Source organism: Lissotriton vulgaris, chromosome 7 (assembly GCF_964263255.1).
Source record: "Lissotriton vulgaris chromosome 7, aLisVul1.2, whole genome shotgun sequence".
NCBI lineage: Eukaryota > Metazoa > Chordata > Amphibia > Caudata > Salamandridae > Lissotriton > Lissotriton vulgaris.
Window position 1 is genome coordinate 379879494 of NC_141695.1, and position 15521 is coordinate 379895014.

The 15521-nt window shown below is 47.2% G+C and overlaps 1 protein-coding gene across 2 annotated transcripts in view; it reads right to left on the minus strand.

The window, feature by feature from the left end:
• TFPT (TCF3 fusion partner) overlaps nt 1-15521 on the minus strand; it is a 263709-nt gene that overhangs the window by 245971 nt on the left and 2217 nt on the right. Inside the window, exon 2 of one of the 2 annotated variants that reach the window (XM_086930320.1) lies at nt 11184-11252. The exons of the other annotated variant lie outside the window; for it this stretch is intronic. Within the exon in view, the coding sequence (XP_086786446.1) occupies nt 11184-11252 (69 nt within the window). The remainder of the gene's footprint in view (nt 1-11183; nt 11253-15521) is intronic. 2 annotated transcript variants of the gene reach the window in all.

Below are 15521 nucleotides of genomic sequence, written 5' to 3' on the forward strand. Positions count from 1 at the left end.
GGATTCCTTTGGGGATTCCTTTGGTGGGGGGACCCTCTACCAAGCTCCATACCATGACGCTGGGACTCAACTGCGTGGATGTGTGGCGCCATATGCATGGACCTCGTAGGAAGTACACTTTTTTCTCCACTGTACATGAGTCTTTCTCCAGGTTGGACTATATCTTTGTTCCCAGAAGGCTTGTGCATCGGGTACTATCGGCAGCTATACTGCCCAGGGCCCTGCCTGATCATTCGCCAGTATTGCTCACACTCCAGCTGGGCCCGGGGCGGCAGCCGCTTCGGTGGCGTATGTCGGAGTGGCGCCTTCAGGAGTATAGGGAGCACCTGACCGGGGCCATTGCAGATTATTTTGCTGCTAATGCGGGATCGGTGGACTCTTCCGCGATTCTTTGGGAGGCGTTGAAACCGACGATGCGGGGAGTTGATGTTTCTTGGTGCTTGGCGGCGAGGAGGGAGCAACAGCGAGATTTGGTGCGGCGGGAGGACGCCTTCGAGGCATTAGATCGTAGGGGGCGGGAGCCTGATGGTGGCGTGGCAATGAGACAGCTCGTATTGGCCCAACAACAGTACTCCGTGATTCTGTTGGACGAGGCGCGTCAGGCATGGCTGGCTACGCGCAGTCGAGTATATCAATGGGGGGACAAGTCGAGCAAGATGCTTCACCGCTTGTGTCACAGCTCCATGCATGCCCAGCCGCTACCCCGGATCTGTGATCCGGTGGGGGCGTATGTGGTGAGACGTCGGCTATTGCTGCGAGCTTCGCGGTGTACTATGAGGGTTTATTTGCGCCTCAGGAATGTCTACCACAGGAGACCATCCAAAAATGTATTGACGATCTTCCCCCCAAGGCGGTATCGGACGAGGTGCGGGATACGTTGGCCCGACCCCTGTCCGACGACGAATTGAGTACGGCCTTGGGGAAACTGCGCCCGGGGAAGGCACCTGGTCCCTGTGGCTTCCCGAGTGAATTTTTTGTAAAGTTTTTTTGTACAGCTACGCCCATATTTCAGACCGGTGATTGAGGAGGAGTTGGAGAGTGGCTCGCTCCCCCCGGACGACATGCGGAAGTGGTGGTCTTCCTCAAACCAGGGAGTCCTCCGGAGCGTCCTATCGCACTATTTCCCTCCTCAACATTGAGGCCAAAGTGTTGGCTAAAGCTTTGGACAATAGGTTTCGGCCGCATATCGCTGACTTGGTACATCCGGACCAGGCTGGATTCATGCCCCAGAGGGCAACACAGCACAATATCAGACGGGCGCATGTTGCAATCTCGGCCTGGAAACAACTCGGAGGGCCTGCGTCATTATTGTTGGCAGACATGGATAGGGCGTTTGATTCCCTGAGTTGGGTGTATCTGTTCACATTATTGCGCCGTCTTAACTTTGGCCCGCGATTTTTGGCTTACCTGCGGTTGCTTTACACAGATCTTACAGCGTCGATGCGCGGGGGGGGGTTGGGGGGGGGGCGATATCTCGCTCCTTTAAGATCCAACGAGGCACGCATCAGGGGTGCCCCCTCTCCCCATATTTATTTGCGCTCGCAATGGAACCACTGGCGGCGTGGGTGCGTATCGATGCTCAGCTCAAAGGCTTCCGATGGGTTCCTGGTATTGTTGATAAAATAGCGTTATACGCCGATGATGTCCTATTTTTCCTCACTGATATCGATAGGTCGGGACCACGCTTATTGCAAATCTTACAGATTTTTGGTGAGACCTCAGGGCTCTATATGAACCCGGGTAAAACCACCCTGTGGGTCCTGGACGATCAGTACAGGGTGGGGGACTGGGTGTCCGTTCTTCATTCTGCCTCTGGGGGGGATGAAGTATCTGGGTGTCTACCTCTCGGCTTCGTCGATCATCTCTAGGGAGCAGAATTTAGCTATAGTATGGGACCGTACGCGAGAAGATCTCAAGGGGTGGTCTCGCATGCCCCTCCCGCTGCGTTGGTTTTAACAGGTAAACTCGGCCTTGGGAGGGTTTCTATGGGAGGGAGGGGCGGTGCGTGTAGCGCTACGTACGTGCTTTCTTTCTACATACATTGGGGGGCTTGCGACGTTGGATGCTCCTATTACCAGGCGGCACACCTACTGGTGCTCAACGACTGGTGGTACGTGGATAGGGGGGACCCCGCGTATGCGGTGGAACGCCACTTGATGGGAGCTAGGTCCCTACACACATTTCTCTATTCAGCACCGTTGCGGCGGAACCTCCCCTAGGCCACGCAGGTAGTATTCCAGGTTTGGCGACGGACCTTACATAGGATGAGGTGGTGGAATGTGCTGACTCGGGAGACACCACTGTGGGGTAATGGGCGGCTGCCACAGCTGGGGGCTCTACGCGGTTTTCTGGGGGTGGGACTCGATAGGGATCTCGTCTTTAGGTGACGTAATGACGGATCTGTCGCTTAAGTCCTTTGAGGAGCTGCACAATAAGGATGGAATGCCGTGGTCCCGATTCTTTCAGTATCTACAGTTTAGGCAGGCATTGTCACCTCATTTAGTGGGGCTGGAGTCCCTTCCTGAGTTTAGTCCCTTGGAGGCAAAGGTATTTATGGGCGAATTGCCGGGCCGCAAGATTTCACGCATTTATCAGACGCTAGTCCACCACTGCTCTACTGACTTACAGCGCCTCCGAACAGCGTGGGTGGGGGACGTAGGTGAGCTGGAGGAGGAGGACTGGGCAGATGCCCTAGCGAGTCCACGAGGAGCCGCTATTTCCACAAGCCTGCAGTTAGTAAAATTTAAATACCTGCATCGCGTGTACTTTACTAGAATGCGGCTGTGGAAGGCGGGCATGATAGGTTCCCCGGAGTGCCTCCGATGTGGGGTGGACGAGGACACGCTTCTTCATACAGTCTGGGATTGCTCTGCGCTGCGTAGATTCTGGAGGGGTGTGTTTTCCTGTTTGTCAGAGGTGTTGGCTTGGGAGCTCCCCTACACGCCGAGACTGGCCTTGCTGCATGTGATGGAGAGTATTGGGGGCAATAGATATAGGCGCCACTTGCTCCTGTTGGGTCTCACGCTGGCAAAGAGGGATATAGCAAGGGCTTGGAAGGCGGCTCGGGCCCCGCCGCTGGCTGCCTGGCGATCTGGGATGGACTTCTGCATGGGGCTTGAGTTGCCAATATTCATTGCTAGGGGATGCCCCCGTAAACATTGAAAAATCTGGAAACGATGGGCAGATTATAGGGGATTGGAGTTGGACCCGCCGCCGGCCAAGGCATCTATTGTACCTCTTTAAATTGAGATGATGGTAATTTGTGGGGTGCAGGACAGACTCAGTGTGTTCATTTGGCCATGTAACTGTTTAATTGGGACGGCATACACGCAATCGGGGGGTGGTTGGGAGGGGGGTTGTTTGTTGGGATAAAAGTCAACAGCATTATTGTATTTCCATTGCTGTGTGCTCTGGTCTCCGGGTGACGGACCTAAGCGGAATGTGTGACCTGTGACAAATAAAATCTGTTTTAAAAAAACAAAACAATACGCAGTTGTTGCGTCCTGAAAGAGGATAATAAGTATGTGCTTCAAATATCTCTCCACCCAGGACAAGCACACATAATGTGTTCTACAGACTTATTTCGATAATTACAGAGTCTACAGTTAGGGACACCAGATGTAAAAGTATAATATGAAGTTAGTGGATCGCACTACTGCACACATATTATTGAAGTATTGTGCGGTAGGGCACAGCACATTTTCCATTACAATAACCACTAAATGTGTACAGATATACTAGTTTACTGATAAAACTATATGGCATACAAATGATAATGTGTGGTAATCAGGTTTCAGTAAATATTTAGTATTTGTGCATCACCAAATAAATGTGTCTTGATCCTATTAACCCCTTCCATGCTGGGCCGATTTTCCTCGTGTGCTAGGCTTTTAAAGAATGAATGACTTTATGACGGCCCCCAGCCGTCATCAGCACACGAGCACTGTAATGCATGACGGATGGGGGCCATCATCAGCATGGAAGGGGTTAAAATCTTTGTTTCCACCACACTTCAGAATTACAAAAAAAAAGTGCTTGCTTTTTGCTCTTCTATCTGCTGATATATTCAGAAAAACGTGTACAGTTTGTTTACAGGTATTTACATTTTGTTGTGTTACCAGTTCAGTTCATAAACTTTATTCGGATAGGCTTTGTATCCATAAAAGTACAATACAGTGCAAACAATATAGATGACAGGCGAAGAGTAACAATAAATAGTAATAAAAATTCCAATTTATAAAACACAATATTACAAGCTTGGGATTGCAAATAAGATACGATCATTATCAACAACACTAGACTCAACCATTCATAACTAAAAACTCAAGAGTTGAGCATTGACTTGCGTGCCCTAGTAGCAATTCTCAAGAATGTGCATAAACGAAAGACCAGCTCTTTATCGGTTAGGGCAAGCATGCGTGAATAGGCAGATTCCAAACTAATAGGCCCGCTCCTGTTGAAAAAAGGATAAAGAAGCCCCTTGCTATATTTCAAGTAATATTTGCAAAGGAGGAGGAAATGTTGAATAGATTGGCCACTCACCCTGTCGCAAGGACAGGGCACTGAATCAAGTTTCGGTTGGTAGCCGAGAGGGAAACTCAAGGCGAATTTAACTGTCCCTGCTGTCAAGCGAAATAGAAGGCTCCTTTCCCAGTAGCTCATGGGTAAAACAAGATAGTTTGGTAAGGAGTGGAAAGACCACTCCAGCGACATGTAGTTAGAAACGAGAGATTTCTTCGATTCCATGGCAGTTCTTTCAGTGCTATATGACAGATAAAGGGCGCTTCTGAGGTCTTTTTTATGCACGGTTTCAGCTGTACCAGGATTTAGAAAGATACAGCCTTTGTTGATGTTGCATAAACTCCGGTACACTTCAGATAGCCAGGGGATATCTATCCTCTTCTCACACTTCAGACAATCAGTAATAATATCTCTGGTAAGAGATGCTGCCTCATTTTTCCAGATTGATAACCAAAACAGAGTTGGTCGGGCACGTGAGGAAATATAAATTTTATGGTCAAGAAATGTTCCCTAACGTGTACCCCACCGTCTCCATGTAGGAGCTTAAAGTGCATGTAACTTCCCTCCTGTGCCAGCTATGAAGACGCACATACATTTGCGTCCAACGTTAACATGTCCTCTTTCAGATCCACCCTGAACGGGTTGAATATTCCGTTCCTAAGTATGCCTTGCCAACGTCTTTATGTGGTGTACTTTACACATTTTTCAGCTCTGGCGAAGTAGGCCCTGAATTCTGCCATTGAGCCTTTTCCTGCCTTCTGACTCTGAGTGCCTCAGCCTGGGCCTGCCTCTGTACCCGTGACCTCTGCCTTATTCCCTGCGCGGCTAACGGCGCTTAGCTCAGCCTGTTGCCTGCCAAGACTGTATTCAGCCTTCGAATTATCTGCTCCGCTCCTCGAAAATACATTCCTGCCTACTAGTTCAAGTAAACATCCTTCCAGCTGCAGAGCAAAGGGCCCGGCCTCACTGTCTCCGTGCAAGTAATTCATAGCTCCTGTTACCATGGTAGGCCCATGCCCCCTCGCATCTCATGCAGACACGTAGACGCTTATACACGCACTCACAGTCAGTATAGAATAGCCTCTGCCCAAGAGACCTTTTCTTCTAGATAATATGGTTCCCAAACATCAGATATCAGATATGATATAGGAACGAGTTGATCTGACATGCCAGACTTCTGTCTCTTTCCTCTAGTGTAAATGTCAAGTCCCCTGCACGCTCCAGCTTCACGTCAATCACACGTCATGCAGTTGCGCGCGCATCCAGATCTCAGATTTCTGCTGACATTGCAAGATTCTGCTATGTACCCACCCACTTGTGACACTTTCATGTGACGTTTCTAGCACACACCTCTGTGTTCACGCCTAGTTCACGCCTTCTGATTACGTATTGCTAACACGTGTGTGCTCTTATCTTGTTCCTCTCAGCTGTTACGCCTACTGTATTGGTTTCCATTATATGATTTGAGTATAAAAGTTATGTATTGTCAATAAAGCATTGCTCTATCCCTTCCTGAACCCCAGTGGTGTCAGGAACCCGATATCCGGTTCAAGAACCATTCCTTTTTAAGGAATAAAACCCCTAAGAACTCTAACACCACGGACTCTGCGTCTTTCTTTCCGATTGAGTTATTTTATTTTTAGTACTTACCTGCATAGAAATTAGGACGGTAATTAAATATTTACCACACACGTATAAAATCAATTATGTACTTTAAATTTAATTCTTTGTGGCATACATAGTGTGGAGTAGAGATTGGGATACCCAGCAGCTTCCTACAGAACCTGTTTTCTTCCTGCTGTTCGCAGTGCCCTAAATCTCAGCTCCATAGGTGGCCACAGGGACACATTGTGATTTTAAAAAATTTAAGATTGCTAAAATGGCACCTGTGTTCTTTGGGCGGGGAAGCTGAAGATGAAGTTGATGGTCTTTGAGAACTTGCTCCTGGAATGGGTAAGATGCTCAGTCCAGGAGCTGTTCTCAGCAAAGACCACCCCAAGATAGGGAAATTTACAGGTGCTTATCAGTTTTTGACTACCTACAACAAAAGAACTGAGCTGCCGTTTCCGCGGGCCACAGTACATTAAAAATTAGTTGCTAAAATTAACTATTAGGTCCGGATTATCCATTTAATTAACAAAGGACTGTACTAGAATCCGCAGGGAGTTAGGGGTGCGGCATATTAATAGAACTGTGTCGTCGGTGTATAATAACGCAGGGAGAGGTTTCCCATTAATCATAGGGACATCTTGGGACATGGATACTAATGATTTGTTCAATCCATTAATACAGATAATGAAGAGAAGGGGGGTCAAGACACATCCCTGCCTGACCCCCCTTCTGAACCTTAATTTGCCCTGAAACCTCTCCACCTCTGCCAATCCTCACTTGAGCCTGGAGGTCTCTATGAAGGTAAGCCAGGTAATGAACCAAGGGCTCATCCAGACCATAGGCCAACAGGGTAGCCCACAGCCTTGACCTATTTACAAAGTCAAAGGCTGAGGACAGATCCATAAAAGCCAAGTAGGCTGGAGAGTTCCGTGCGATGGTGCATTTCCCAATTACAAGGCAGAGGTTAAGACATTGTTCGTTAGTCCCACCCTTGCTGCGGAAGCCAAGCTGGCAGGGCTCTAAAATGCTACATTCCTCTGACCATTCGAAAATCTTATTATATAAAACTCTGCCCAGTGTTTTAAGGGTATTGTCGATCAGTGAAATGGGCCTATAATTACTGGGCTCCGATCGGTCCCCCTTTTTGAATATAGGGACGATGATGCTCTTCGCCCAGGTGTCAGGTAACAGGGCATGCGTTAGATTATTGAAAACATTCTAAAGAAGCGGTGACCAGAAATCCGGATTCCATTTAATAAGATCTATTGGTAGCCCATCAGGGCCAGGGGCCTTATTCCCATTACTCTGTTGAATGGCTTCTTCTACTTCAGGAAGAGATATCTGTAAGCTAGTGAATGGGCCATATTCATACTGGTTGGCCTCTGAGAGGGGGGTAGCATAGATTTTAGAAAAATGTGATTCCCAGGACTGGCTAGAAATGGTACAACTGATCGGAGTTAATAACTGTCCCATGGATCGGAGATCCCTCACAGCGGACCAAAATAATTTACCCTTTTTGTCAGTCGCGACCTGCAAAAGGGTTTCCCCAACTGTCCCTGAGGAGTACTCCCTTCCTATTGGAAACTGCCAGATTGTACTTCAGCCTAGCCAGTCTTACATCTGTAACATACCTAGGATCATCTGACAACACCCTGCGCAAGTTCCTATTAGCCCGTGAACATTCATCATCAAACCAGCTTGGGCACTGCTTTTTCAAAGATGCAGTTTTCGACAAGAGGATTTTGATGACCAGACAAAGTTTAGAGAAATCATGGACTACCTCTGGGTGAGGGGTTTGAAATGACAAACAGGAAATAATGAGGGGCAAGTTGTCTTTGGCTAGTGAGTTAAATAAATCCCCGTTATCAATGCCCCTCCAAATTAATCTTAAGTTGTCGGTCTATGGCGTTAAATCTCTAGCCTCGCATTCTGTTGAAAACGCGGGTCGTAAAGCCAATCTCAATGCTATTTTAATAGGGTTATGGTCCCCATGAATGGTAGCAATGACCTCTGAGTGAGTTAAGTAATCCAGGATCGAGGGAGTAATAAAAACAAACTCTATCGTGGACGAATAGCCCCTGCCTCTGAATGTCGGGGTGGTTATTAGTCACATGTGATGTGCCCATCTGATCCACAACATTAACCAAGTTATGGGAGCTCAAAAACACTGCCAGGTCAGCACCCCTTCGGGAGGAAGGACCTAAGTTATATGGCTCAGTACCAGAGTGCATGTCATTGAGTTTTGCATTAAAATCTCCTCCTAAAATAATCCCAATGGGATTGCCCGAGCTTTGCTGATAGTCTAAAATAGAAATAAAAGCAAAAAGCTCAATAAAATTCTTCTTCGGAATAGAAAGAAAGTCATTATTATAAACATTTACCAAATAAAAAGAAACTCTTCTCTTGAACAATACGATTTGAAAATTACAACTGTGGGTTGGAAGTATCTTAAAAGTTCTACAAGCTTCTATATTGAGCCCATTCTTGTGCTACCAAAAATAAGACATTGTACAGCCTTTACTTTCACACTCCATGTACCCCAACAAGATTGTCACACAGTTGATATTAAAAACTTTATCTCAGGATTTGTGTTTCCTCATGCCATCATCACTGCCCCTCTCGTCTCTGTGTGGCCAACCATGTGTCAGAACCGCCTTGCCTAAGGGCCTTATTACAAGTTTGCCAGTCTGACCGCCGAAGAACCGCAACAGCTAGGAGACCACAGCACCTGTGGCCTGCCGACTGCTGTATTACAAGTTTCTGAGGTGCAATATATATATCTGTGTGTGTACATTCCGACTGGATATGTGTTAAATGCACACATATGTTGGATATCTGGAGAAAAATACCACATACCCATTGCTGGAATCTGACTCATATGTGGGCGGTCCCAGTAATGGGTACCCAAGCACTTACCTGTAATTCACTGGGTTGCCAAACTAGTAATGAGGCCCTAAGTGTCGATGACCCCTTCCCGGGAATCCAACTTTCGCGGCCCATACTATACTAGCTGTGATTTTCGCTAGCGTATCTCCATGGTCCTGTTTCAGTGAAACATTATTCCAACAGCCAGAATACACTAGGTTGTTAAATGATAAACCAGGACTTAATAACAATGGTAATGATAACGTGTCTTCTGTAGCGCTAATTACCATACACCCGTTGAACAGTCTATCCATGATGACATGGAGTAATCCGACAACTTTAATGTAGCCCATTACTATCCTATGATGTAGACTTCAGTGGTGGGTGCACACACCTAACACACATACCCAACACAACAACTCTCATGCAACCGCCACTCATCGGTTGCATAATTCAGAGCCTTAAAACATCACCCACATGCTGCCCCATCACCCCTAACTCCTACACCTTCTACCCTAAACACACACAAACAAAATAACAATATGCCACTCTTCTCAACATCCCATCTCCATGTCTATAACACATCAAGGCTACTCTACAAAAACAACACAGCTCACCAACTCAATGTCAACCACCATCTCCACCACCTGCACACAAACACAGACCCATCAAAATGCCTTCTAAGCCTGCTGGACGAAGAATACGATATAGAAAAGCAACTCTATTGCTATCCTCATACAGCTAACACCACCACTAATGACATACCTGCAACAAGTTCAAAAAATACTGCTCACTCTTCTACTAAACAAAGTCATACCATCACCAAAACACAATCTCTAAACTGCCTACTAATAAATGCTCGATCACTCTGCAAAAACAAGCATCACATCTACAACCTACTCAGTGACACACAAACTGACTTACTCTTCAGAACTGAATCAGGGTTGGGAGATGACATGTCTGCAGTGTTTCATGAAGCCGTTCCTCTAGACTATCAAACTATCATACAAAATCGTAAACGCGAAAGAGGAGGTGGACTAGCTGTTATATTCAAGCAAACAATAAATCTCACCAAAGGGGACGACGTCTCTTTACAAGGTTGTGAGGCCCTCTTCACCAGATACAACGCTACTCCAGCTTCCTCCTGTAACTTCCATCTCCTTTAAAGACCTCCACCTAGCAATGCAACATTTCCAGACACAATTCTAGACGCAGTTTCAAACCTGATAACATTACACTCCAACCTATGCATTCTTGGTGACCTAAACATTTGGTTTGACAAACCAAATATGCCACATCCAAAAAACATAATCCCTGGCCTAGACACACTGAACCTACATCAGATTGTTCACAAACATTGCTGGGCACAGCAAAGCAAGCAAACCTGCCAGAGGCCCTTCTGACCCTTGTCCACCACAACCTTCAAGACATTCTTCTAACTACCTCTGCTGCCACACCAGTAAGAAGAATCGTCAATAATTCCTTAAGTACAGAAATCTTTCCAGAAAACCTATAAAGGTTTAGATATGCCCAATATTAAAGAAAACTAAACTGGACCCGCTTGGCCCTGACAATTACTGACAAATTACATAAGGACTTTTCCTGGGCAAACTGATAGAAAGAGCAGCATTTGCATAGAGGTCACAATTCATTGAGGATAACTCAATACTTTCAGACTTTCAAACAGGATTACATCCAGGAAGAGGCACAGAATCCTACCCTTATTGCAATATGGGATAACCTCAAGAACACCGTAGACCAGAATGGGGTTGCTTCTCTTGGAGCGCTCAGCTGTCTTTGACACAGTTGATCACGACAGTCTAATACAAATACTCTATGAAGCCAGTATAGAAGCAACTGCTCTCAACTGGATCACGTCCTACCTACCTTCTAAACAGAACAAATGTCATCCATTCTCCCCCTTTCTCATCCAAACCCTACTTCACAAAAGCAGGGGTCCCTCAAGGCTCTATCACCTCACCCATGCTTTTCAACATCCACATGAAGTAATTACTGGCAATAATCAATGAATGCTATAACTATGCAGATGACCCACAAATACTCCTTAAACTGGGAAGCCCCAAAGACATTGGAAACTCTCAAATGTTCACTTGCCTCAGAGCTGGTGATCAGTGGATGACATGGAGCCATATCAAACTGAATGCTTCCAAAAAGAAAATACTCACATGAGGCAAATGGAAAACTATGGCCCACTAGCGCCTGGCCTGCCGATCTGGGAACACCTCCCAAAGTACCTAAGGAAGTAAGAAACCTTGGAATTACCATGGACTCAAATTTATCAATGAATGCCTAAGTGGACAAATTAGCAAGATCAAGTTTCATTACAATGAAAACTCTGCGACGCATCATCCCCCATCTGGGATTTCCACACAAAGTCCAGGCTCTCTTTCTCTCTTGTACTGTCTAAACTGGATTGCGACATAGGCCTCTACTAAGGATCATCTTTATCAACTATGAAAAGACTACAACAGATCCAGATCTCTAATGTCAAGACTACTCCTACATGTAAAGCCACAAGACCACACATACCCTACATTGAAAGCCCTACATTGATTAATTTAATTAATTAATTGTGGGTTTCTAACGCGCTAGAATCGACTCCCGAAGGAGTATCTCTGCGCAATAGACTGCTGGGGAACCCGTCCTGGCCTTCCCTGTGAGATGGTCCCTACTGGGTATCTCCAAGGTGAAACCAGGCATCCCTGGCGTTTGTGGGGGGCCGTTGTGGAGATGAGGCAAGCTAATGCCCAGAATTACCGAGTGTGATCCCTGGTTAGAGTAGGCACTGAGGTGAGAATTATCAAGTCCGCTGACCCTGGTCCAAGACCCTGCCGCGTCGGGAATTGAACCCTGGTCCCGGGCCATCCTCTGCTCCCGGATCTGCCGCCTCTAACCAGTGAGCCACACCACTCCACAACCAGTGAGCCACACCACTCCACCAGTTGCCAGAACATTCCCTTTCAAGCTGCTTTGTATCAGCCACAAAGCATTACATGGAACAGGGCCTCTTTTCATCAGGAATAAAATCCCCAAATACAATCAAATACAATCAACAAAAGGAACCTCCGCCTCAGATTGGCACCTTGCCTCAAAACCCACCATACAAGAAAGAAAAAAACCATAGGAGGCATATCCTTTGTTCAAGCAGCCAAACTATGGAATTCATTACCACCAAGCATAAGATCCACAGATAACTATCTTATCTTCAGAAACCAACTCAAGAGTTACCTCTTCCCTATATAACCAACATACTCAAACACATACAACATATCCCTGTGTATATAAGCATTTAATTTGATTATATGTATGTATCTAGATATGTGCATTTCTTAGTATAAATATTTATAATAATTATGTTTATATATATATAGATATTCTGTATGTCTGCTTAACAAATGTACATATTACTTATGGTTATATTATTCGATGCTTAACATGTATATAGGTCACTGCATAGGTTTCATTAAGTTATTTGATTAGATACTTATGGTTCTCTGTTTATCTATGTATCACAAAACGTAATTTCCAGCATAACTATTTATCTACATTTGCATTCAAATTTAATTATTGAAAAGAAAAAATACAAATAAATTAGCTTAAAGTACAGAACACTTGAAAGACTAAATGTATTAAATGCAACGTAAACTTTGATATATTACCTTCCATGTACTTATATATTTATTACTTAGCTCCTACTGTTAAAAAAAACAAAAAACATGTGTCTCTCCAATGCACTACCCTATGTTTCACCCAATACCTCTCTCAGTATACCTCCACTCTTTGACTCATCCCAAACATCATTCTACTACTATGATCTCCAAAATGACCCATTCTACTACTATGATCTCCAAAATAACTCTTTCTAGAATCTTCCCTCCTCTATCCCTCCATGCATCACCCCAAACCTCATTTTACTTCTAAAATCTTAAAAGCACTTCCTAAATTCTTCCCTCATGCATCCCTCCTTAGACTCATCGGACACCGAATTTTACTACTATGATTTCCCAATAAACACTTTCTACACACTACCCTCTTTTATCCCTCCATTATAGTGGTGTCCGTCTCATCTCAGTTTGAAAATGATGCCAACGATTTCTGCAGTAGTATGGCTGCAGTGGCAAGCTCGATGAAGAAGAACTGTCTTAAACTGAATTAGGATAAAACTGAGGTATTGCCCTTTGGCAACGAGACCTCCTTCTGGAATGCATCCTGGTGGCCCCAGGAGCTGGGTGACCTGCCCAAGCCAGTTCTGAAGGCTAAAAATTTGGGAGTCAGTTTTGACATCAAACTATGCTTTAATGCTTAGATCAATGCAGTTACCTCGGGAGGCTACTTTATGCTACAGGTCCTCAAAAAAATCCTCCCTTTCATTCCAATCGACCTTCAGAAGACCGTATTGCTGGTTCTTATTGGATCTAACCTGGACTACTGCAATGCCCTCTATCTTGGCACGTCAAAATACATGGTAAAAAATTTGCAGTCTCTCCAGAATGCGGTGCCAGAACCCTTCTGAATATCCCCAAGTTTAAACCAGTTTCTCATCTATTACACGGCCTTCATTGGTTACCGGAGGAGACGAGAATCTCATTTAAAACTCTGTGCCTAATGCACAAGGCTCTCCAAGTTACTGGCCCCCTCTATTTCCAGGAGCGATTTTCCTGGTATGCCCCCAATAGAACACTCATATCTAGTTCAGCGCATAAGGTCAATCAATCAATCAATCAATCAAGGCATTTATATAGCGCACTACTCACTGGGAGGGTCTCAAGGCACTAGGGGAGGGGGGTCCGCTACTGCTCGAACAGCCAGGTCTTGAGTTGCTTCCTGAAGGCGAGGTGGTCCTGGGTCAGGCGGAGGTGGGTCGGGAGGGAGTTCTATGTCTTGGCGGCGAGGTAGGAGAAGGACCGTCCCCCTGTGGTGGCTCTGCGGATGCGAGGGACGGTGGCGAGGGCGTGGCCGGTCGATCGAAGCTGGCATTTGGGGGCGTAGAAGTTGAGGCGGCTGTTGAGGTATTCTGGGCCTTGGTTGTGTAGGGCTTTGTGTGCGTGGGTGAGGAGACGGAAGGTGATTCTCTTGTTGACCGGGAGCCAGTGCAGGTCTCTCAGGTGTCCGGAGATGTGGTTGCGACGGGGGATGTCCAGGATGAGTCGTGCTGAGGCGTTCTGGAGTCTCTTCTGGAGTTTGGCGGTGGTTCGGGCGTAGAGGGAGTTGCCATAGTCCAGACGGCTGGTGAAGAGGGCCTGGGTGACCGTCTTCCTGGTCTCGGAGGGGATCCACCGGAAGATCTTACGTAGCATGCTCAGGATGTTGAAGCACGAGGAGGAGACGGCGTTGACTTGTCTGGTCATGGAGAGGGAGGAGTCCAGGATGAAGCCCAGGTTGCGTGCGTGGTCTGTTGGTTTGGGTGCGCTGCCTAGGGCGGGGGGCCACCAGGAGTCGTCCCAGGCGGAGGGTGAGGATCCCAGGATGAGGACTTCCGTTTTGTCCGAGTTCAGTTTCAGGCGGCTGTTCTTCATCCATTCGGCTACCTCTTTCATCCCTTCGTGAATGTTGGCTCTGGCGGTGGCGGGGTCGTTGGTGAGGGAGAGGATCAGCTGGGTGTCGTCGGCGTAGGAGATGATGTTGAGGTTGTGCTGGCGTGCGATGTCTGCGAGGGGGCTCATGTAGACGTTGAAGAGGGTTGGACTGAGCGAGGAGCCTTGAGGAACGCCGCAGATGACTTCGGTGGCTTCAGATCTGAACGGGGGGAGGCGGACTCTCTGTGTCCTTCCGGCGAGGAAGGAGAAGATCCACTCCAGTGCCTTCTCCTGGATTCCGACATTGCTGAGGCGCTGTACTAGTGTACGGTGGCAGACAGTGTCGAAGGCCGCGGAGAGGTCTAGGAGGATGAGGGCTGCTGTTTCTCCGTTGTCAAGCAGGGCTCGGATGTCATCGGTGGCTGCGATCAGGGCGGTCTCGGTGCTGTGGTTGGCCCGGAAGCCAGACTGCGAGAGGTCAAGGGATCCGTTCGTCTCGAGGAAGGCGGCCAGCTGCTTGTTGACGGTCTTCTCAATGACTTTTGCAGGGAACGGGAGCAGCGAGATGGGGCGGTAGTTCTTGAGGTCGGTGGGGTCGGCTGATGGCTTCTTTAGTAGAGCGCTGAGTTTGGCGTGCTTCCAGCTCTCCGGGAAGGTAGCTGTGTCAAAGGAGGTGTTGATGATGTCCCGCAGGTGGGGTGCGATGACAGCGTCGGCCTTGTTGAAGACGTGGTGAGGGCAGGGGTCGGTCGGAGATCCGGAGTGGATGGAGTTCATCGTGCGGACGGTGTCTTCGGTGCTGATCGGGGTCCAGGCACGGAGGGTGGTGGTGGGGGGGCGGTGGTTCGGTCGTGGCGTGCGTCGGTTGAGTGCTGAAGCTGTTGTGTATGTCCGCGATCTTGTTGTGAAAGAGGGAGGCGAGGGAGTTGCAGAGGTCTTGCGAAGGGGTGATGTCGTTGTTTCCGGCGTTGGGGTTGGAGAGCTCTT